The 24462-nt window shown below is 34.8% G+C and overlaps 2 protein-coding genes and 1 long non-coding RNA gene across 7 annotated transcripts; 2 read left to right on the top strand and 1 right to left on the bottom strand.

The window, feature by feature from the left end:
• Positions 1–605: 605 nt before the first annotated feature.
• On the bottom strand, positions 606–2243 carry LOC135836729 (thioredoxin, mitochondrial-like). Of its 2 annotated transcripts, none has more exons than XM_065351745.1 (3): positions 2061–2243; positions 1767–1864; positions 606–1694 (listed from the first exon to the last, which is right to left on the bottom strand). In XM_065351745.1, the coding sequence occupies exon 3, from the start codon at positions 1532–1534 to the stop codon at positions 1109–1111; it is 426 nt and encodes a 141-aa protein (XP_065207817.1). In that variant the 5' UTR covers positions 1535–1694; positions 1767–1864; positions 2061–2243; the 3' UTR covers positions 606–1108. The 2 variants fall into 2 exon arrangements, with proteins under 2 accessions (XP_065207817.1, XP_065207809.1); XM_065351737.1 differs by having other exon boundaries at positions 1767–1806; positions 2061–2242.
• Positions 2244–3852: 1609 nt separating this feature from the next.
• LOC135836750 (uncharacterized) lies at positions 3853–6389 on the top strand. Its single transcript, XR_010557076.1, has 5 exons — positions 3853–4288; positions 4370–4495; positions 5614–5712; positions 5786–5889; positions 5962–6389. It is a non-coding gene; the product is annotated as an uncharacterized LOC135836750 (long non-coding RNA).
• A 1003-nt stretch (positions 6390–7392) lies between these two features.
• Positions 7393–24436, top strand: LOC135836617 (serine/arginine repetitive matrix protein 2-like). 4 transcript variants are annotated; one of them, XM_065351561.1, is made up of 8 exons: positions 7393–7729; positions 7838–7970; positions 8612–11864; positions 12783–12879; positions 17673–17741; positions 17823–17876; positions 18124–18249; positions 22890–24436. In XM_065351561.1, the coding sequence occupies exons 1-8, from the start codon at positions 7724–7726 to the stop codon at positions 23646–23648; spliced, it is 4497 nt and encodes a 1498-aa protein (XP_065207633.1). In that variant the 5' UTR covers positions 7393–7723; the 3' UTR covers positions 23649–24436. The 4 variants fall into 4 exon arrangements, with proteins under 4 accessions (XP_065207633.1, XP_065207650.1, XP_065207659.1 ...); XM_065351570.1 differs by lacking the exon at positions 18124–18249 and having other exon boundaries at positions 7394–7729; XM_065351578.1 differs by lacking the exons at positions 17823–17876; positions 18124–18249.
• The last annotated feature ends 26 nt before the right edge of the window (positions 24437–24462 follow it).

Below are 24462 nucleotides of genomic sequence, written 5' to 3' on the forward strand. Positions count from 1 at the left end.
TTCGTTGCACCAGATGCAGCGTAAATGCATACGAGATGTAGGTATCGTTCGTTGAAAAAAATAAACGAAATTTTTCTAGTATTTGTACGCTGAATTTGAGTAGGTAACGTGTGTGGTTCGTTATCGTAACTAATTTACATTCATTTTCTGATTGAAGAGCAACTTTAATTTTTAGCTGATTCGGTTGATGAATTTTTCGTTAGAAATCGTACAAATAATCGCAGTACTCGAGTATCAAGTACCAAACAGAAGTCGAAGAATTTTTTTGGAAGAGGTAGCAAAAATTAGGTGCAGGTTGTCGACTACCTATATCATTCGAAAATTATAATTTGAAGCCTTATAGAGTAGAAAATACTGCCACATTTAATGGATTTTGCTGAGAACTGGAGAACATAATTTTATTTTACTGGAAAGTAGATCCATCTTCTTTCTCGCTTGTAAATTCTCCAGACCATGTCCGACAAGTATTATCCATTTGTTAAAATCTTCCTCGATCAGTAAGCAATGTTTAGTGAACACAATGCACTACGAAATACGAGTATCAACAATTCAGGCAGAGGGTCTATATCCATAAACGAGTAAAAAATCATGTAAAAAACTACAGCTGCATGACTAGAAGATTTATTAAAATTAATTCATCAACATGGTTCAAAAGTATACAATAGACGAAGGTAGAAATGTTAAAAAAAAAAAAGTCAAGTCGTCACATAGAGAAAATTAATAATTAAAAATAAACATAGGTAAACGTAAATCATCGAACGAAATTTTTATAAAATACCGTAAAGAGACGCCACACAGAATAAGGTTACACTTAATTAAAAATAAGAAATTGGTAAACATAATATAGTATTTCGGTATCATAGAATAGAAAATATGGTATAGAAAAAAAATAAAAATAAACTCTTCTAGTTGATCCTCATCGTTACCAAGAACACAAGATATCAAGTAAAAAGCGATTAAAATGCAGAGTTAAGAATTAAAAAGTATACTTATAATTTGATTCACTCAAAACCCCTACGACCTACTAATCAAATAATAACAAATTAAAAATAAGATTCTCATACTTATAATTTATAATAAAATAAATCGAAGACTAAAACTCAATCCATCAAGATTGATGCTGAGACGGATTCTGTTGTAAATTTTGTATCAATTTGTTAATGGTAGCTTTATCGGCTACACCTATAAATTTATCAACAACGATACCATTTTTGATACCAATAACAGCAGGGACGGCTTTAACTTCGAATGTGTGAACTAATTCGGCATGCTTCTCTATGTCAACTTCAGCCAATATTATATCTTCGGAATCTTTAACCATTTCGATGAGTTTAGGAGTCAACGCGTGGCAAGGATCGCACCATTCAGCGTGAAAATTAACAATAACCGGAATATTACTGTTCATGACATTTTTAACGAAATCTTCGCGATCTTTAACGACGAAATACTTATTATTGACGATACTCTGAGACAAGTATCGTACGTTTTGACATTTAGTCAGCGACTTGAGACGAGCCGCGAGAACATTTCTCATCGTAATTGATTTATTACGATTTTAAATACCAAGACTTGATAGGTTTAGCTTGTTTGACTTCCATTACGTTGGACATGACTAGAAATACGGTGCTGGCGATGGAACATATTCCCAGAAGCAGAAGTACGGAGGTTCGCCAAACGAATAATGGATCTAGAATCTATCGATTACATATATATAAGGTTAGAATGAGATTTATGATTCTGATAGAACGAAAATTAAGAATGCTTACTTTTTCTCCGGGTACGAGAGATTGAATGATGTCACTTTTCCTGGGAACAGAAAGAAGAATTATTGTTACGACGATTGTCACCGAAATTGCCAAAGGACCTAGATTATATTTAGTGCGCAAGGATATGAAACACAATAGAAGAGCAACCATCCATAAAATACATAGAATTATAGCGCCGATTCCGGCTCCTAATATTACTACGTTCATTTTTTTTTACCACAATTGTAATTTGTAAATAATTATGTAATGTCGTAAGTTTTTTAAACGCATGCAAATGAAGCAAAAAGTGGTTACCTTTTGTAAATTAATTACATCCCTTCCACTGGAACACTTCACCTTAGGAACCAATCAATCCAAGTTATACTTTTAAATCACCCTTCCGCTGGCAAGTTCGAGTTTCAACCCTTCTAAAACAACCACAAAGTGAAATAATCATATGTTTGTGTTGACGACGTAGAGGGGTTGTGAGACGAAAAGAGGGTGCAATATCCGCTTTCACTGAACCTTATTTTGTCTACTTTGCGAGTGGATGCGATGCTGGTGTAAATTTTTGAAAATTTTTAAATTTTATTTTAATTAATTTAAAATTGATGCATTTTTTATTTTTTTCCAGTGGTGGTGATGGATGTTTTTTGAACGAATTGTAGAATGAATCTAAAAATTGTTGTTGTTTTTAAATCAAGTATTTATGTGTATGTAGTCTAGTCCTTGGAAAGTTTTTTTTTTTTTTTTTTTTTTTTTTTTTTTACGGAAATGGAAAAGCAAAATAAAGGCTAATGTTACTTTTCCGTTGAAAACAAAAAAGCACTTTATTTTTATCCAACTTTTTTCCGGAGCTTTTCAAGTTTTTACGACCATTATAAAACGGGCTACTCTCAGGTACTAAATATGTACATATAGGTACCTAAGTCAATTTTAAATTTATGAATATTTTTTTCAATCTCCAAAGTTTAAACTACCAAACTTTGAATTTTTTTTATTCATTCATTAGTTTAGTTGATACTTGATGTTAGTCAATTTTGAATTTATGAATTTTCAAGTTCCAAACTTTGAGTTTTTATTTAGTTTTACCTTTTTTAAAATTTATTTTCGACGTTTTTGTCTCTTTTTTTAAATTAAGTAAGTTAAGTATACCTAGTATTACTCGACTTTCGACTACCTTGTTCATTCTCTTTATTCTTTAATTATTTTATATTTAATGATTTTTTAAAAAAAATCAAGTTTGAAACTTTGATTATCAAGTATTAGTATCTCACATTCACGCGACTATTATGTTCATCTTGTTGATGACTGATAGGTCAATTTTGAATTTACAAATAGTTTCCATCTCCAAAGTTCACAGTTCCAAATTAAAGCTTTCCGGATTTCGTTTCGTTTTCGTTTTCGTTTCATAAGAATTAGAATTAGGTACCATGAAAATGTATCAATAAATTTGAAAGTTTCTCAGAAATTTTCCCGAAAAATTTCAAGGAAACTATCATCTCTAGCTATCAAGTATTAAGTCAAGTAGGAATAACATTATGACCAATTTGTTTTGTTCATTTTTTGATACGAGTAAATTTTTGAACATGTTTTCGTTCAAACTTTGATTGAATAGGCCTATTAATTTTTGCAATTATTCGTTTTTGTTTTTTGAAAATTGAAAAAATTTATATAAATTCAAAATCAAAACTTATCAACAAATGAACGAGAATGAAATAAACCACGAACGAATAGTCGTTTAATCAAGTAATACTTGATGAAGAAAAAAAACGAAAATGAATAAACATATTTCAAGTTTGAAGATTGAAAAAATTCACGAATTCAGAACTGGCATTTTTTGTACCTATAATCAAGAAGCGAACGAATTGTCAAGTAATCTAAATGTAAAAAAGAAAAAAAAAGATTTAAAAAATGTACTGAAAGTTTATAGAAGAGAACACTATGAGTATGAACTCAATAAAGATTTAAAAAAAAAATTAAAAATTCATAAAAATTGAGATTTCGTTTTTTTGTGAATAATTTTTGTCATTGTATTGGATTCAACAGGGTTGTACAAAAAGAAAAACGCGTTAAAAAAAAAATAATAATTTTAAACACAACTTCATTTGTTTTGGATTTACCAGTCATCTGTTTTCAACTTTCAAGATGTGACGTCATAAAACAACTAAAAGGCTCAAGAGAATTGAAAAATTGAAATCAAATTCAAAACGCAAAATTTGTTTTGGAAAATACAGTTTATTCAATTCCACTTCTTTTTCAAGGAGAAACTGATAAAAAAATATTTTTTAAAGGAGATTGAAGTTGAAAAAAAAGTAAAAACACATTTAAAACAAAAAAAAAACGTTTTTAAGGCCTTTTTATAATGATAATGACCATAACTTATCACTTTTTTTTTCACTGTAAAATTTCAAAGTGTTTTTCTACTGCAAAGTCAATTCTTACATCGGACTTTTGGAATATTTTCTAAGAACTGTGTAAAGCATTCGGTTTTATATTTTTAACAACTGTTTCTGTTTTGCTTGGGATTTGTATCCAAAATGGTGAGTACTTACAGTTACTGCACATCATTTCATTTTTTTAGACAGAGATGTTATATCGATCAATTCTGTCATTCGTTTCAGCACCATCTGCCAAAAAAGGTATCAAGCAGTTCGTCGTTGTGTATGTAGAAGATTTTTGGAACGCCGTTTAATTAGAGCAAATAGTAAATTTCAACGTATTCGTAGATCATACTTAGTCGAATTTATGTAAGTGTTATATTTTCTTTCAAATTTGATATATTTTTGTTGTTACGAATAATATTCGTAATGGAAGGAGTCAGAAAGGAACGCCGGAGCATGCATTTTACCGGCACCTGTTCGTAGATTAGGGTGTACGTCTACGTAGGTAGGTACCTAAGCATTTGGTTCCTTTGTTCTTTATTCTCGCGTTTCTTTCCCTTGTGAAGAAAAACCCCATCATTGTTTCCATTTCAAATTTCTTCACATTATTTTCATCTACCTAAGTATTATTCATCAACTCGGTAACAAATCAAAAAAATCCTGTTTCACTACAAGGTAAAAACATTTTTGCTCATTTCGAAGTAGGGAACTGTAACCCAGGTATGTCAGACGGCCATTTTGTTCCTGGTTTGATGAACATAGCATTGCAGTATATGGGAATTCGGCAAACTTTAACCGCGTATATCTTCAAAACCGTGCACTTTTACAACTTTTTCGTAATAACATCTTTGAAAGAGAATTGAACGAGCTTTCCAATGGTATGCTACATGTATCAATTGAAATACATTTAATTGTTTTGAATTTCAGTCATTTTTCAGCACTTCATTTTTGGGTTAAAAATAGTTTGAAATTGTGTGAAATTCACAGCATGTGCTCTAATTCAATGATTACTTTCATTCTATGCCAGAAATTCCGTCATAAAAACCTTGAATCGAAAAACAACGATTTTTTTTCGTAAGGAACAAAATGGGTGTCTGACATACCCGGGTTACAGTACCTTATTCGAAGCAGCTGTGGAATTTGGAAACTTGCGTTGGTTTCAGAAAGCAATTCGGTGTAAGCTTCTATGTGAGCTAAGTTGTTTCAAAGAAACGGTAAATTGTAAATATGTACCTAGTCAAGTAGATAACGAAGCTGGAATACTTCCATTGGGGGGGGGGAGATTTAATGTCAAAACTCAAGATGGACTGATGGAGTGATTTTTTTGAAAAATTCGCAGTTGTTGTTGTTGTTGTTGTTACGAATGAAACACTCCACACTTGTATGGCAAATCGGTGATGTGAACCTACTCATAAATGGTTCGCATGTTGAGATGATGCTCAAGTTTTTGAAAAACGATTTCATATTTGTATGATCTATTTCAGATTTTTGCAATTGCTCCAAGATGTTTTCACGTGTACTTCGATCTTACCTAGCATGCCGTAGGGCAATTCACACAAATACGTGTGATTTCGTTAGAAACGGTAAGTGAAATTTACTTTATGAGAAAGTAGTGATGAATTTCAGTAAAATTTTATAAAATTGATTTCTTTACAGGTGGCGGTATTGCTACCAAAATGGATCGAGAGGCACGTATCTGGAAAAGAAGATGCTTGAATATAGAAAGAAAGATTCAGGAGAATAAAAAGGAATTGTTGGCCGTAAGTATTCGTAATTTTCACCATGGTACCTAAAAAACCATAGTTTTTACAATATTAATTTTTTTTCATTAGTACAGACGAGTCTGTCATCCTAGTGAGCTCCCGGGCAGCCGCAGCTCGACGCGCAAGTTTTCAAACGACGAAAGATGAGTAAGTCTTTTTTTGTACTTCCTAGAAGACGATGCATGAAAAAAAATTACTGCTTAATAAAATTCCCACTCTCCCTTGGATTAGAGCTCAAAAAGTAAAAATTTTGATCGGTTTTAAAAGGCCAAAATGTGAAAGAATCTTTTATAATAAACTAATAGGTGCTGTTTTTTATCGTAACTAATCGCTTTGTACAGAAAATAACGACTTTTCAATCGCGTTTTAACGAAACATTAGGTATGTGTAATTTATTTTTAAAGGATTGTATTTTTTTTCTAAAGTCATTTTCAAGTTCCACCAATGATGCTTTGTTTCTGTTTTTCATATGTACAATAAACGTTTGTAACAAAATTTTTGAATTTGTTTTTCGTATTTATGCATTTTGTATTCATTATTTTCCCCTTGTGTTCAGAGAGTAAGAAACTCCTCGAGTAAATATGAGGGGGGAGGAGAAGGGAGGGGGGAGTATAGCAATTTTAAATTTTCATTGTATTTTGTTGAAAATATTCTAAAATATTCTACCCTTTTTTCTTAGTTTGAAGGGGAAAAAAAACAACGAAGCAAGCTTTAGGTTGGGCGTAAAAAGTGATGCTTTTTTCCAACTCAAGAATTTGTACAGAAATCAAGAAACAAAGGTAAGTAGGTACCTACATTAATTTTGAATTTACGAATTGTTTCCATCTCCAAAGTTGAAAGATTACAGACATCCAAACTTTAATTTCTTTTATTGGTTTCGTTTGTTTTTGTTTTTTTTTAAAATCAAGTGTATTTTTTTATAGGAATAACATTACTTACTCGACTAATGATGAGTGTTGAGTGATGATCATTCCTTCATTTGTTTTGTCCATTTTTTGATATGAGTCAATTTTGAAAATTTTCTCGTTTTTTCGTTCAAAACTTTGATTTTGATTGAGTATTAATTTTGTCAAATTTGTTTTTGTTTTGTGAAAATTGACTTGAAAAAACGAAAATACTATAAACAAATTCCAAGTTTGAAATTTTGAAGTTTGAAGGTTGAAAAAATTCATTCATGAATTCATAATTGGAATTTGGCAATCGAGCCAAAAGTTTATAGAAGAAAAGAAGTAAAGATAAAGAACCTGTGAAGATAAAAAATAAAAAAAACAAATTCAAAAGTCAAAACTACCAGGAAGCAGGAACGTTGACCACATCCACCTGCGAGCTGACAAAATAAGGTCTAGGTGCACGTTGCTGTAAGCACAACTAGAGCACAACTATCGCATATTCGGTCATTCTGATTCGAGAATCCCGAAGTTCGTTCGCTCATTTGTAAAACTCAGAACGATATTTGCTTTCATTTTGAAATCGTTTTCTTTTGTGAAGGCGAAAATTAGACAGTGAAAAACTGGAAATGAGTTGTTGAATATTGAAACTAAACTGTTGAGCCTATTGAAATCAGACTAGCGTCTTAGGTAATTCTTTTTAAAAATGTACAAAAGTGAAAACGACGTTATAAGTTGTGCATCGATTTCGAATTATTGGGTAATGGCCTTCCCTCTGTAAGTCTGTAATAAATTTGAAATCACGTTGTATATAATTTGCCAACATTTTGAAATCAGAAATCGTTAAAGACCAAGGGTCAAATTTGTATCAAAAACCTAAACGCGTGTTGATAAGTTGAAATTTATTTTAAATGTTGAACCGGAATTGTTACTGAATAAGAAAAATGGAGGTAAGTTTCGCTCTTCGACTAATAAGGTATTATTTATCAGAAATGATCGCTATTTGTACATGAGAAATGAATTCAGCGGCGTTTTTAATTCTGAATATTGCTTCGCAGTCGTATAATATGGAGCTTTCGTCCGCTACAGAAGAGGAAGAAGACGATGACGAAGCCGAGCTGAATAAATTACTGAATTCTTTGAGTGGTATGGAGAATAACTTAGCTCCTGATGATGATGATAATGATTCCGGTGAGTATAATGGTGCTGAAATACACCTTTTTAGGTATTTTGATTGAACTTAACTACCTACCTATCGCTATTTTTCAATTTGTCTTCGGAATTTCGAAAAATTATTCACGAGGGTATTAATCTACGATGGTTTATAACGCTTTTCGCCGTAAGATGTAGGAGTAGGTATTGAAGTTTGCATAAAAATAAAATGCAACTATCAATGGATAGGTACTATTTATACAACGACTAAAACACCGGTGTAAATACGAAATGTATCTCTGGTAAGTTCAGTTTAGTACCTATAAAGGACAAACATAGTCTTATTATTCAATATCGATGATAAGACCTTTCACCTCACACTCACTGTTGGTAGTCAAGTTTTAATTTTATTAAAATAAGTTGTAAATTAGTGCCTGATGAAGAATTTTTTCAAAATTCAGAGAGCAAGTTGGAAAACAGTGATCTTTAATAATGTACTACGTAGGTATACATACCTCTAAACCTATCCTATGTAATTTAATGAGATTTATCATGATTTTCTTTTAAAAAAAAAAAAAAAAAAAAACAGAGTTGGGTTCTACACAAGTACACAACTAGGTACCAAAATACTAGTTTCATTTAGAAATTCAGTTTCTAACGTGGTGTTTTTTCTTTTACAGATGATGTAGTACTTATTGAGCCTGATGAAGCCAATAATAATAACATTGCAGAAGGTGATCACACCAAGATGCCTGTAAAAATGGCAGGTGGCTCTAACCAACTCGAGAGTGTCAAAATCAGCGACGTTATAGCAGTATCACCAGTCAGCTCAAATGCTTCTACACTCTCTAGAGAATCGACGCCTCGAAGACAAATTTCTGGAGATGGTTCAGATTATTCTGATATTTTTTTCTTTGGCTCTGGAACTTCTCACCTTGATGGTTCAAATGCGAAATCGAAAAAACCAGTTAGTTCTAAGGGTTTGCTAAAAAGTACTATCGAACTTCCTGCTGCACCACTGGCGCAAACTCAGCCCCACGAAAGTGAAAAAGCATCGTCACCCAAAGATGATAATTCAGATTCCGATTGTCTTATAGTCGAGCCTATTGATGCAAAGGAGCATCTGCTAAATGGTTCATATGATTTGACTAGACCAGCAAACGAAGGTGCGTCTCTGCCTATGGAAATCGGTACCGAGGAATCATTACTGAAAGAGATATCGCAAATACGCAAAGCGTTGATGAAGAATTCAGGCAAAAAGCATAAAAAGAATAAAAAACATAAACATCACAAATCTCATTCCAGTTCGAAGAAAAAGAAACGATCTAAAAGTCGAATGCAATCGCCTAGTTCGGAGAAAGGTTCTGGCAATGAGGATGAAACTGCAAATGAACCTAGAGTTGTAAACGGCAGGTTGAGCGTACGATCGAAATGGGACTCGAGTGATACTGACGATTCTGGTAAAACTACCAAATCCAAACGAAGAAAGAGTGGGAGTGCTGATTCTGGAGCTAGCAAATCGAATGAAAATAGAATAACTGATTTTTCTAAAACTTCAAAATCAACAGATAGAGAGATCGCCGAGCCTGCCAAAACATTGAAATCAACAACAGTCGATTCGTCTACAACTACTCTACGTAGAGAAATACAAAACCCTGATTCTTCTACAACACAGTTTGTAGAAATAAATAATGCCGATTCTTCTACAGCTGCTCAAGATTCTTGTAATAGAGAAACTACCTCCAAAGAAAATCCAGCCAAAGTGAACGAATCTAAAACGCAAGAATCGCCTAAACTGGACCAACCAGCGGATAAAGCAGGCGACGATGACAGTCCATTGTGGAATTCTGATAGTGAAACTGCGCCAGATTTTAGTGAAAAGTCGAATGTAACTGGAACTGATTTTAATAACGACTTTAGGCCAATACCCAGATCCGATTTTAATGACAACTCGAGAGTAACTGTGTTGACATTTGGTATAAACAAGAACTCGTCATCGTTTGATGATAATGCTGATGAACCACCACACAAGAGAATGTTTTCATGCGAATCCGGTAAAGAATTGCAAAGTAATTTTAGAAGAAGAGGCGGACCAGATGGCTTCCGTGGTCGAGGCCGAGGTCGAGGTCGCGGTTGGGATCGAGGTCGCGGTTGGGATCGTGGTCGTGGTGGTCGTGGTGGAAGAAACGATTCATTTGCTCCACCTTCTGGTAACAACTACTTATTCAGAAGATCGAATAGTGTGGATTCTGAGCCTGAAAACCCCCAGCAGAATCAGCAGAGTTCACCTTTTGCAGAAAGATTCAGCAGAAGCAGATTTAGAGCTGATTCGGAATCTGATAATTTGTCCAATAACGGAAGATCCAAGAGTGTGGGACGCTATGGTGTTATCAACTGGAGAAACTCAACAGAAGATAACAATATGCCTGAATTCCAGCGTGGCAGAGGTCGTCGTAACAGCCCTCCAAGATCACCACCGCCGTATGTGTTTCAACGCAGAACATCAACAGATAACAGTGTGCCTGAATTCAGGCGTGGCAGAGGTCGTCCTAATAGCCCCCTAAAATCACCACCATCATATTTGTTTCCACGCGGTCGTCGAAGTCCATCTCCTCATCACCCAAATTTACTCAGTTTAATGGGTAGGTCCCCAACTTATCGTCCTAGAGGTAAGCTTAGTTCCTATAGAAGTCCCTCACCACGTTCCTATCGCGGAAAATATGGTAAGAGCCAGACTCCATCAATAACCCATGAGTCATCCTTCAGAGCAGCTGTGTCTAGATCACGTTCTCCTGATGAGCGTACCTTACGAAGTAAATCTCGTGGTCCATCTCGTTCTGGTTCCCAGCAAAGCGAACGTTGGTCCTTGAAAAGTCTATCTCCTGATAATTCCAATCAGAACAAATCTAAAGCATTGAGAAGTCCATCTGCTTCTCGTTCTCATCGCAGCAAATCTAGAGCCTTAAGAAGTCCATCTGCTTCTCGTTCACATCGCAGCAAATCTCGGGCCTTGAGAAGCCCATCTGCTTCTCGTTCTCATCGGAGCAAATCTCGGGCCTTGAGGAGTCCATCTGGCTCTCGTTCCCTTCGCAGCAAATCCAGGGCCTTGAGAAGCCCATCTGCTTCTCGATTACATCGTAGCAAATCTCGGGCCTTGAGAAGCCCATCTGGCTCTCGTTCCCTTCGCAGCAAATCTCGGGCCTTGAGGAGTCCATCTGGCTCTCGTTCCCTTCGCAGCAAATCCAGGGCCTTGAGAAGTCCATCTGCTTCTCGTTCTCATCGGAGCAAATCTAGGGTGTTGAGAAGTCCATCTTGTTCTCATGCCCATCGCAGCAGGTCTCGGGCCGCGAGAAGTCCATCTTGTCCTCGATCATATCGCAGCAAATCTAGGGCCGCGAGAAGTCCATCTTGCTCACATACCCATCGCAGCAGGTCTCGGGCCGCAAGAAGTCCATCATGTTCCCATACCCATCGCAGCAGGTCTCGGGCCGCAAGAAGTCCATCATGTTCCCATACCCATCGCAGCAGGTCTCGGGCTGTGAGAAGTCCATCTTGTTCTCATACCCATCGCAGCAAATCTAGGGCCGCGAGAAGTCCATCCTGTTCTCATTCGCATCGCAGCAGATCTCGGGCCACGAGAAGTCCATCTTGCTCCCATTCGCATCGCAGCAAATCTCGGGCCGCGAGAAGTCCATCTCGTTCTCGAAGGAGCAAATCACGTGCATACAGAAGCCCTTCAATGCCGAGTCGGAGTCCATCCCGCACATTCAGGAGTAAATCTCAAGCACGCAGGAGCCCATCACGGTCACGTAGGAGTAAATCTCACATTAGAAGCAAATCTTGCTCGCACAGGAGTAAATCGCGCCCCTACAAGAGCCCATCAAGTCGTAGTTCAGCGAGCAGCTCTGAGTCTAGATCACCTTCACTCACGCGGTATGTAAATCATTGATTATGTGTAATCTTCCTGCGTTTTAATTTGCGGTGCAATTTGTCATAAAATAGGTACTTGGGAGAAAGGGGGTTGGCATAATAAAGAATAGGATTGCGTGGTAGAAAAATGCATTTGAAACATAAAGAGGGCTTTTTTGATGAAAGGCTAATATCAGTGCTTTTTGAATATTTTAGCAAAAAAAAAACACAAATTTCTTAGAAATTTTGGCAAAAAGTACAACCATTGACTATTTTTCATCATAAAACTTATTTCTGAGTATTTTTGATAAAAAACAGGAATTTTTTTACTATTTTAGCCAAAACGTAATTTTAAAAAAAAAATCTTGGTAAGAATGGGATGGATTGTTTGACAATTTTGTCAAAAATTGGCCCCTTTTAACAATTTTACCAAAAATGGGCACTTTTTGAAAATTTTGACGAAAATTGACAAAAATGGACATTTTTTAACAACTGTGCTAAAAATGGGCACTTCTAGACTATTTTTCCAAAAATTGACGCTTTTTGACATTTTCCCCCAAAAATGGGCACTTTTTGAAAATTTTGACAAAAATGGACATGTTTTAACAACTGTGCTAAAAACGGACACTTCTAGACTATTTTTCCAAAAATTGACGCTTTTTGACATTTTCCCCCAAAAATGGGCACTTTTTGAAAATTTTGACAAAAATGAACATGTTTTAACAACTCTGCTAAAAATGGACACTTCTAGACTATTTTTCCAAAAATTGACGCTTTTTAACATTTCCCCCAAAAAATCAACACTTTTTGATTAAGGAAAATTTTTCCAAAAAAAAATCTGAAAATTTTTGTGTTTGTGGTCTCATTTTTTATTTGTTTTGTTTTGGTGTTACTCATCTTACATGTCTGTTTTGTATGTTTAATTTTTCTTTGTTCCCACAGTTTGGCTAGAGCTTGCAGTCCATTGGAAGAAATGCGACGACAGCTGAGGAAGAAAAATGAGGCAGCAGTTCAGCGGGCTTTGGATAGCCAAGAAAAGGTCAGCGAATTTTTGATTACTCATACGTGTATAATTTGTTACCAATATGTTTATTGTTTATGTACATATATATAGTAGGTAGGTACCTACAATTTACACTATGTTGATAATTGTTGAGAGTGACGTGGTAAAATTGAAAATTCCTTGCGAGTTTTAGGTTGTGTGCGTGTGCGTGCAGGAATTGGAATAGAAAAACAATACTAGCTCGAGAAGAAAAATAGATATCTACGTTTAGAACTCGGTTGCATCGGATTATGGTACTGCTTGCTTAGTATATTTAAAGCTTAGTTCAGCTTTCTCTCTTTTGGAGTGTATGAACTTTTTCAGGAGCAGAATTTTCATTTTCTAAAGTCTTCATCCGGCTAGCAAATCATTCAGCTTTGAAGGAATTTCGTTTTATTAGAAAAGGAACTTGGGTCTAAAAATGTTTTAAAATGTAGTAGCCTATGGGTTGGGTATTGAATCTGTGATTTTGGATTTTTCTGATTCTGATACCAAATTGATCGAAATTCCATCCTCCTCCACCCAAACAGGGCTTGAGCCCCAAAATTTTGTAAAGTGTAGTAAAATGTTATTTTTCGTCCCAAAAAATCACCAAAAGTCTCCCTTTTTTGACAGGAATTTTGACGATTGTTGAAAATGAAAATTACGCAAAAAATTCAATTTTTTGTCAATAATTTCCAAAAAGTCTGGAAAAATTCTCGCTTTTTAGAAAAATTCCTGAAAAAATTCTAAAATTTGAGTGTTTTGCCCAAATTACCGAAGCGTCCCGCTTTTCAAAAAAAATTGCAAAATAGTCCAACTTTATTGATAAAAATGTTTAAAAATATGATTTTTGCCAATTGCTACTAAGCAAGTTTTTTTTCCAAAAAATTAATCAAAAGTCTCGCATTTTTTGTCGAAAATCGCAAAAAATATCACATTTTTGCCCATAAATCCAAGTCCTGCAAAAATGGTCAGTTTTGCATTTTGCAAGAATTCAACGAGATGGTTTTTTGGTAAAATGTCGCATGGTGCATCTACACGATCACTCACCAAAAAACAATTTTCAATCTTTCTCCAGAAATCAGTGATCGTTCTGCCAGGCCCAAAAAGGTTCATTTCACGTCAATTCGACCAAAAAGTAGTATGGGGGGGGGGTGGGAATCGGCGATTTTTTTTGAAATTTTTCCTGTGGAGAGATCTTTTGAACGGTTTTAACCCGTTTTGAGCAGTTCTGGAGCCTCTAGCTGATTTTTGAAACTCGAAATGTCCACAAAATTCCATCAAATTGGAGTTGTAAAGCTTTCAGAGCCTCCAGCGACATTTTTGAAAATTACTGGAGCCTCCAGCAGATTTTTTAAACTTTAAATTTTTACAAAATTTCATCAAATGGAGATGGAGAGTTGAAATCCATTGTGCAAACTAATTTTAACACCCTCTGAAGACGACTTCAGGTGTGTTCAAGTCATTTTAGAGCCTCCAGCGACTTTTTTGAAAATTACTGGAGCCTCAGGTAGATTTTTGATTTCCCCAAAATTTCATCAAACTGAGATGGAGAGTCGAAATTCATTCTGCAAACTAATTTCAATACGCTACGAAGTTGACTGCTGGTAGATTTCAAGTCGTTTTGGAGCCTCCAGCGACTTTTCGAAAGGTTGTATGGCGTTTTTTTGGAAAATTGAAATTTCCTAAAAGTAGCTGGAAGCTTCAAAAGCATCTGAAACAACCATGTAGCGTGCGAAGTAAACTTCAGCTTGCCAACTCCATTTGATAAATTAATGATGGGGAAATTTCAAGTTTCAAAAATCTACTGGAGGCTCCAGTAATTTTCAAAAAAGTCGCCGGAGGCTCTAAAATGACTTGAACACACCTGAAGTCGTCTTCAGAGGGTGTTAAAATTAGTTTGCACAGTAAAATTTTCGACTCTCCATCCCCATTTGATGAAATTTTGTAAAAATTTAAAGTTTCAAAAATCTGCTGGAGGCTCCAGTAATTTTCAAAAATGTAGCTGGAGGCTCTAAAAGCTTTACAACTCCAATTTGATGGAATTTTGTGGACATTTCGAGTTTCAAAAATCTGCTGGAGGCTCCAGAACTGCTCAAAATGGGTTGAAACCGTTTCCAATCGATTTGGCATGTCGAGCTTTCTAAAGTTTGAAAAATTTCGAGCAACTCCTATGTTGAAACGCAAAATCTGCGATTTCGGCCAACCTGTCAATCAAAATGGCCGCCATTTTGTAAGTAAGGCCAACTTTTTTTTTGGGCAAGTTTGCTTTAAAATGTTCCTTAGGATGTCCCCTTTAAGAAAAAAGTTGTCCCGGAGGATCGGTGGGGGGGGGGTGCAATTACTCCTATTGTCATATGCCGGACTACCAGCTCTTTTTTAAAGGCTGCTAGGGGGTGTCGAACGTTTTCAGGGAACTTGAAATATCATTCATTTCAGCATTTTCAGCAGTGGATAACTCGATAACCGCGATACCTACCAAAATGGAACTTTCCCCAATAGTTATGGTTTTTGAGAGGCTTTTTGATGATATCATAAAAATCAGTGTTGCTCCTTTTTTTCGTACGAAAAATCAGCTAGAAAAGTTTCAAAACGTAGTTTTCTTATCATTCCGACTCTCAAAAATTCTGAAAAAAGTATATTACGGACATCTTTTCATGCTGAACAACATATTAAAAAATTGGGATGGCATTATTTCGTGAAATTGATTTTAAAAAATGAAAAGTTTGAGAAAAAAATGCGATTTTTTGATTTAAATGATGAAAAAAAGTTTCGTAAAGTGAAGTTGACCCATTTGACCCCTATTTTTACGTATCGGTTGAAAAAGTTGAAAACCCCCTCTGACTCGATGAAAATGAACTCACTCGAAATTCGAAAAAATTCAATTTTCAATTCCAAACATCGAAAAAAGCTTAAATTTCTTGAGTTGTCCTATTTTGACCTTTTTGTGGCGTATTTTACGAAAAAGTTGATGAAAATAACACTCATAGCAAAAAAATTAATTTGTGTATTTTTTCAATTCACACGTCAGAATTTCAGTTTTTCAAGTTCACTGAAAACTTTGACACCCCCTATCAGCCTTTAAAAAAGAGCTCGAGGGCTGCGATTTGCGCCATTGGTCACTCCTTCAAAAGGTCTTTCCACAGGAAAAATTTCAAAAAAATCGTCGACCCCCCCCCCTTACCACTTCTTGGTCGACTTGACGTAGAATGACCCAAAAGTCAAATTTGGTCGAGAACTTTTCAAATGAAAGTTAGAATTTCAAAATTACTCAGTTGGTGCTGACGTGGAACATGAAAACAAAAAACAGTCCGGCATATGACAGTAGAAATAATTGCACTCCCCCTCCCCTCCTCTGACAAAACGTCGACCATTTTGATTGACAGGTCAGCCGAAATCGCAGATTTTGCTTTCCAACAAATTTTTTGAACTTGACATAGTTAGATTGAAAGAGTTCGCAAAAATTTATCACCAGCCAAAATTTCAAGTGCTAAACTGCATTTTTTTTTTTTATTTTTGGCAAATTTTTAAAAATCAGGCCAAAAAAGAGAAAAAAATCAAAATTGAAAAAAAATGACCTAGAAAGCTGAAATTTGAGATTTACTCTATTTTTGACCTACCAAATCGATTGGAAACGGTTTCAAAACGTTTTGAGCAGTTCTGGAGCCTCCAGCAGATTTTTGAAAATTGGAAATCTCTACAAAATGTCATAAAATGAAGTTGAAAATCCAAAATTCACGCTGCACTTCAACTTGAAAACGCTATTAACTCGACCACTGGTAAATTTAAGTCATTTTTTAGCCTCCAGTGACTTTTTGGAAATTCTTGGAGCCTCCAGTTAGTTTTTAAAACTTGAAATTTTCACGAAATTTCTTCAAATGGAAATTTTGATTCCCCATCCCTCATTTTTGGCTTAAATTTGATTTTCAAAAATTCACCAAAAATCAAAAATTGCAGTTTGGCGCTGGAAATTTTCTCTGGCGATAAATTTTTGCATAATCCTTCAATCTAGCGTTGTCCAATTCGAAAATTTCTTGCGAGTCCTGTGTTGGAAAACAAAATCTGCGATTTCGACTGACCTGTATTTTTTTAGTAGGGCCAACTTTTCTAAACGCTAGTTTGCTTTAAAAGATTCCTTTAGGATGTCCCTTCGAGAAAAAAGTTGTCCTAGAGCATCTAAGGGTGGGGAGAGTACTAATACAAGCTTATTCTTTTAATTTGACCCCTTCCATCGCTTACTAGACCGCCTTATAAGGTTCAGATTCAGAATACAGAAATATTGATAACTTTATTCGATGACATGTATCAAATATTACTTATTATGTGCCTACGGTTTTTTAATTGGACCCCTATCATTCCCCTAATTCCTTCATAGAATCATATCTGTGTTCAACACCTTGAAAAATATGAAATTCGAATTCGTTAGAACTGTGTCAAGCTATTCGATATTTTTGTCCATGTTTTGAACACATGTTGCTTATTTTTATCATAATATTTTACCCAACTTGGAGACCATCTGGCACCAATAGCGTTGGATCTGCTTTATTACCTACCTCTACCATGCTGGAGGTATGAGAACCGAAGTTCCAAATGGGTAGTTTGATTTTATTTACAAATGGGAGTATTTATCAAAGTGTACAAACAAACGCCTCACCTACTTAACAAACTTAGCCTATTCGGAATTTTCATTTTACCACGTCATTCTCCCTACCTGTTGCGCTTTGTAAATACATACTACGTAACTTTGTAAAGGCTTAAGCATGCCGTAATCTTACTCTTTACCAATGTATTATTCGTTCGTGTTCTAGCCTACGAAAGGAAGAGCTAATTTGAAAGCATGCAGCAAGGGACGAGTAATCGACGATCTCGATTTAACGGTAATTGCTTCAATTTCACTAACGGGAAATTTATTGTGTATCTTATTCCTTCAAACAAAATTCGGAAATTTTCATTTTTAGACTTCATCGCCATCGCCTGAACCGGAGACAAACGTAGTGAATAGAGACCCACGGGTAATTGGTTCTTTTTTAATCTACTCTATCTTTTTGAACGTGCTTATCTGAATTGTATGTAAGATTACAAGAACTGATACCTACGTATAATTCTTTTCCTATACCTACGTTTTGTTTTGTACATACCTACGATATTGTACGTGTGTACTGTACCTACTTAATTCTGTACATTCCTCGCTTTTTGAATTAACTTCATTTTGAATAATTTCGAACACACTAAACAGTACCTGAAAATTTGATTTTATAGCTGGCTTCTGCTAATAGTAAGCCTACTACTCGAGCTACGCCGATGCATTCCAATAATACACATAATGCAACCGTCTCAAGTCAATATCATCACATTCTACATAATATGCCTTTAACCGGATTTGGGGTAAATGAATATAGATAAGGTTATCTGTATATACGTGGTCAATTGTTAAAGTTAAACAATACCTAAACATGGACCATATGGTGTTGGTTAAGATAAAAATTTTACATAAATGCATGCGATACCTATGTTGGATTTTATTTACATCACTATAAAGCTTCCTCTCTTCTGTCTGAATAATATGTAAAAATATTGGAAATAACGTTACTTCGGTTTTAATTATCTAGAGTAGAAACTATGTAGATAGCATTGCATTTCCTTTGAACTTATTTCCGCTTATACATACCTACCTATGCTTACTGCTTAGTCTATTGAAGAATTTAGTATGTTTTGATGGCTTGCTTGTACGTATATTGTAGTACCTTCGCTTACATTCTCGCGTTATGAAATATGCACTGACGACAAGTTTGTTTAATAATACCGATGACGAGGTGCTAAATTCAATGAACCGAATGTTTTTCATTTGCGTCAATTTACTCGCCGTATCACACGAAAAGTTGAATAGACGATTTGGCGTCTTATTCTCTTAATTTTTTGATAACAAAAAATAAATTAAAAATCATTAAATGTGTAGCTTTATTAGGGTAGGGGTGAAACGAGTAGCCAAATCGAAAAATTAAGGTCATATTCGCGTTCAGCTCCTCTAAAAACATGTCAATCGATTTGTCACATGCCTTGCTTTTTTTCGACATTTTTATCCAAAGTGGGGAGGGGAAGCTGTGCTTTCTCTCCCCTCTTCAAAAATGGAAAAAATAAAGTCTTGAATATTTGAAAAAAATAACAACCCTTTCCCTTGGAAATTACATTTACATTTCTTGATTTTTGTGTCAACATTTTTCCTCGAGGGTTTTCTTACATTTTTCTCAAACGATGTTGACTCTTATAATGTGTATTGGTTTGACTTTGCTCCCCCCCCCTCCCATTAACTTGCGTCATTCCATGTCAATTTCGATTTAGTTCAATTTTTTTGCAATTACGTATGTGTACTCATCCAACTAATTAGAAAGCCATCATTTATTTGCATTTGACCAGGGGTGAACACGAAGCTTTGGGATATTGTTTATTCTAACTGGGATACAAGAGAGGAGTAAAAGAAATGCTCGAAAGAGGCGGAGTACTCTGCGAGCAGAGTTTTTTTTTCGGAGTACAAAATGCAATACTCTTGCAGCCTTCGGCCTTGATACTGACTTTTAAAAACAATATTTTTTGTTTACCTACTTGTAATTTTTGGTAAATTACTGGTATTAGTGGTGTTTTAAATGCTTGGTAAAATACTGGTGTTTTAAATTCAAATACTTGGTAAATTACTGGCATTTCTGCTGTAAATTACCTCATATTCTTGGTAAATTACTGGTATTGTTTGATAAATTACTGATACTTTTTGGTAAATTACCGGTAATTTTATTAAATTACCAGTAGCTTCTGGTAAATTACCAGTATTTTTATTAGAAAATAGTTACCAGTAATTTTTGACAAATTAAAATTAATTTTTGGTAATTTACTATTACTAGGAATTTTTTTTGGTAAATTACCTGTAATTTTAGGTAAATTACCAGTAATTTTTGGGCAGGTTACCAGTGGTTTTTTTGGTGAATTTCTCATATATTTTTTGTAAATTACTGGTTATTATTTTGGTAAATTACCTGTAACTTTTGGTAATTTACCTGTAATTTTTGGTAAATTACCGGTAATTATTGGTGAATTACCTGTAATTTTTGGTAAATTGCCAGTAACTTTTGGTTAGTTCATAGTTGCCACTTGCCAGTATTTGTTTGGTAGGTTACCAGTGTTTTTTTTTTTTTTTTGTAGATTTCATTTCCACTGATTTTTTTTTTGTAAATCATCGGTAATCATTTTGGGAAATGTTGGGCAATTTTTCTGGTAAATTATTTTTAATTTTTTTGGTGAATTACCAGTCATTTTTTTGTAAGTAAATTACCAATATTTGAAGGTAAATTACTAGTAATTTTTGAGAAATTACCTGTAATTTTTGGTGAATTGCTAGTAACTTTTGGTAAGTTGCCAGTATTTGTTTGGTAGGTTAACAGTGTTAGTGTTTTTTCCATAAATTTCCATCAATTTTTTTTTGCAAATCATCCGTAATTATTTTAGTAAATGTTGAGCAATTTTTCTGGTAAATTACCAGTAATGTAAGTTTTTGGTCAATTATCAGTCATTTTTGGTAAATTACCAGTCATTTTAGGTAAATTACCAGTCATTTTAGGTGAATTACCGGTTATTTTAGGTAAATTACCAGTAATTTTTTGGTAGGTTACCAGTGGTTTTTTTTGTGAATTTCTCGTATTTTTTTTGTAAATTACTGGTAATTATTTTGGTAAATTACCTTCAAATTTTGGTAAATTACCTGTAACTTTTGGTAATTTACCGGTAACTTTTGGTAATTTACCTGTAATTTTTGGTGAATTACCTGTAATTTTTGGTAAATTTCCTGTAATTTTTGGTAAATTGCCAGTAACTTTTGGTAGGTTACCACTTACCAGTGTTTTCCCCCCTAAATTTCCATCAATTTTTTTTTGTAAATCATCCGTAATTATTTGGGTAAATGTTGAGCAATTTTTCTGGTAAATTACCAATGATTTTCAATTTTTTTGGTAAATTACCAATAATTTTTGGTAAATTACCAGTAATTTTATTAGGTAAATTAAATTACCACATCACCAGTAATTTTTGGTAAATTTATTTGTTTTGGTAGGTTACCAGTAATCTTTTTTTGTAAATTACCAACAATTTTTTTTTTGGTAAATCACTGGTAATTTTTTTTGCAAATCACCGGTAATTTTTTTTGCAAATCACCGGTAATTTTTTTGGCCAATTACCAGCAATTTTTTTAAAGTAAATTTCAGGTAAATTGTTGATAAATTATTATCAGCAGCAATATTTTTGGTAAATTACCACTAATTATTACTATCGGTAATTTTTGTTTGTCAGTTACTAGTATATTTTTTTGGTCAATTACAAGTAATTTTATTCGGTAAATTATTGGTAAATTTGTTGGAAATTACGAGGTCTCTTTCGGTAATAATTACTATTATTTTTTGTAAAATACTGATATTTTTGGCAAAAGTATGGGTAATTTCAAATTTTCTTAAGAATTACGGGAAATTTGTGGGGTAATTATGCTGAAATTTTATAGACTCTGGGAGAATATCTGATCAATTAATTCTTTCCTAATAGGTATTTGATGTCATTTGTACATCTTTTAACATTTATTTTAAAAAAATGATCAATTTCTGACATTCTGTGTTATACATATTAAGATTTTAGAACTTGTGAAAAAAATCAACAAAGTTTATTAAAATTATCAACTTTTCAAAAAATTACTTTTCGACTAATTCTTCAACTTATCAAGTTTACAACAATATACATAGACGAGAGTTTGCCTACTTTTTAAATTTTTTTATGGTAATTTCAAAATTTTTTCTTAATGTTAGAACTTTGGGTGGGTATATAACTCTATCGCAATAGTACGAGTACTTGGCTCAAAACTGATTTCACCGTTCGAAAGCGCATTAAAATCTGATGTTAAAATACTCATTAGAATTTCCAAAACGTTGAAAGTTGAACTTTTCAATTCAAAGCTCAAATTTCAAAATGGTGCTGCACTTGCGAGGTATGATTTGAAAATGCTTGAAAATTGCAATTGTTGTGGCTTATGGTGCTAATTTGAAGTGTACTTTCTTCAAAATGAAGGCTTTCATTGAAAGGTGACCTTTTCTCCCCCCCTCTCCTCCTTTTGGAGGAAAATTTGGAAAAAGTGTCGAAGTCATGCGATTTGTTAAAACGGTATTTTTTCAAAGATGCACACACTGAACACAATTATGACCTTGTAGTTTTTTGATCCCGTGGAATAATTCTGGAAAGATGCAGAGGAAGGGGGCAAACCCGTTCACAAATCGACGTCGACTGAAAAAAAAATCAAGAGACTCTTAAATCTCAAGGAAATTATTATGTTGACTAATTTTGGGCACAAAAAGAAGAAACCTGTTTTTTATTAAGTATATAGGAAGGAAGAGGGCTGTAATTTTTTTCCAAATATGTTTACTTTTTCCGGAAGGAGAGTAGGTTTTCTCACTTTGAGTCAAAATGTGGAAAAATTTGGGGTGTGTAATACACATCAATTTATCTGTTTTTATTTTCTTGGTCGATCGCGAAAATTTTAAAAATTGATGACGACAGACGAGACTTTCGACTTTTGAATATTTAAATACCTAATACGATGTCACGATAGCAGGAAGTCTGTAAAAGTTCTCATGACGTTTTGGCGTGACTTCAAAATTACAGTTACTCTAAATGGGACACTCGATACTTCATTCATAATAAATATAACGAAAAGAACGTACTAAATTTATGTATTTACCTACTTACTTCTTATTATTTTTCTCAAGTGCCTCTTGTTAGTTATCTGTAATTCAAGACGAATTTTTCACGGTCGATAGAAATATTGGATTTGATTTTTACTTACGTAATTGTTTGCTGTTTATTTTTAAAATTAATGACTTGCTTAGGTTAGTTCTTCTCGAGTGTGTAATGTGTGTATTATTATCTCTCACTATGTAGTTACTTACGATGATAAGCCTGCGTATTTTTCTCAGTTGAATAATTTGTTTCTCGATTGGTTTCAGCCTGTACCTGTGCTTCAGCCTCAGCCTGTACCTGTGGTTCAGCCTCAGCCTCGGCTTCCACCTATCCGAATGCAGCATCCGGGTTATATGCCGGTGCCATATCCAACGATGCACAATCCAGGCATGATGAATCAAATGGGCATGGTACATATTAGCCATGTGTTTAGTCGAGCAGTAGGACCTCCAGTCCGGCTGATAGGCCCTCCGGAAAGACACCTGGGTCCTCCAGAGCGGGCATTAGGTCCTCCGGATAGACCACTGGGACCACCAGATAGACCTTTGGGTGTGGGTCCTCCGGATAGAGCATTCGGACCACCGGATAGACCGTTGAGTCGGGGTCCTCCGGATAGAGCATTGGGACCACCGGATAGACCGTTGAGTCTGGGGCCTCCAGATGGACCTTTAGGGTCACCAGGTTCGCCTCTTAGACCACCAGGCGAAACTTTTGAATCACCGGACGGGTCTGTCGGACCACCGGATAGCCCGCTTGGATCGTCGATTCGGACTCTTGGACCACCGGGTAGATTGCTCGCATTACCGCAACGGATTCTTGGACCACCGCGTAGCCCGCTTGGATCATCGATTCGGGCTCTTGGACCATCGGGTAGCCCGCTTGGGTCACCTATTCGGGCCCTTGGACCACCGGAGAGGCCTTTAGGTCCTCCGGAAGGACCCCTAGGTCCGCCAGCAAGACGACTGGCATCGCCCGAGTGTTATATGCCATTGCCTTTTTATCTTCAACCTCCTTCTTATATGTAAGGTCACGGACCAAGTAATTTTTTCTTTTTTCGAGATAGTGGCGTAGCCAGGATTATCTCGAGGGAGAGAAAAAACAACGATTTTTAGGTGGAAATTTTGAAGAAAAAAAATCTTTTTGTGTTATTGTTTTATAAAAATGGCGATGAAAAAAATTTTTCGAAAAAATTATTGCTTCTGTAGCCAAAAAAAAAAGCGTTCTTCGAATTGCATTTTACGTACATTTTAACGATCTATTTGACTGCTCACGTTGGGTGTTTAAAAACATTTTTCCATATATGTAGAAACAGGTATGATATCTGAAGATATAACCAAAGCTATCCAAAGCGAATACCCCCCCCCCCTGCCCGCCGAAGTTTGTGATAATCTCCAGTCATTGTCATAGTTTTATTATGAGTACTCGAGATTGAGTATTCGTTGTTAATCCTTTTTTAGTTATTTTTTTTTATTTTAAATTTTCGTTGTTTGGTTTTTTAATTTTTATTTTATGTATATTACAAGTATAACAGTGTATTGATTTTTTTGTAACTGGATTACCAGACCTATTAATTACTTTTTATTGAACGATGTGCAGGTTTACATTTATAAAGGTGTTTTTAGACTTCATATTTTCTTTTTTAAATGTTGGTTACTTATTATTAATTACCGGTTTGCAAAATTATGTGATCTCCCCCCAAAATGTTGTTCTTATTGATTTCACAAATATTGTTTGGGATACACGTGTGTTATTATGTTATTAAGATGTAAGGGTTTTCTTTCAATAAAGCTAGAGTGTTGTTTTTTTCATTTTATTCCCGATAGAAATTTTATTTCTTCA

Source organism: Planococcus citri, chromosome 1, assembly GCF_950023065.1.
Source record: "Planococcus citri chromosome 1, ihPlaCitr1.1, whole genome shotgun sequence".
Classification (NCBI taxonomy): Eukaryota; Metazoa; Arthropoda; class Insecta; order Hemiptera; family Pseudococcidae; genus Planococcus; species Planococcus citri.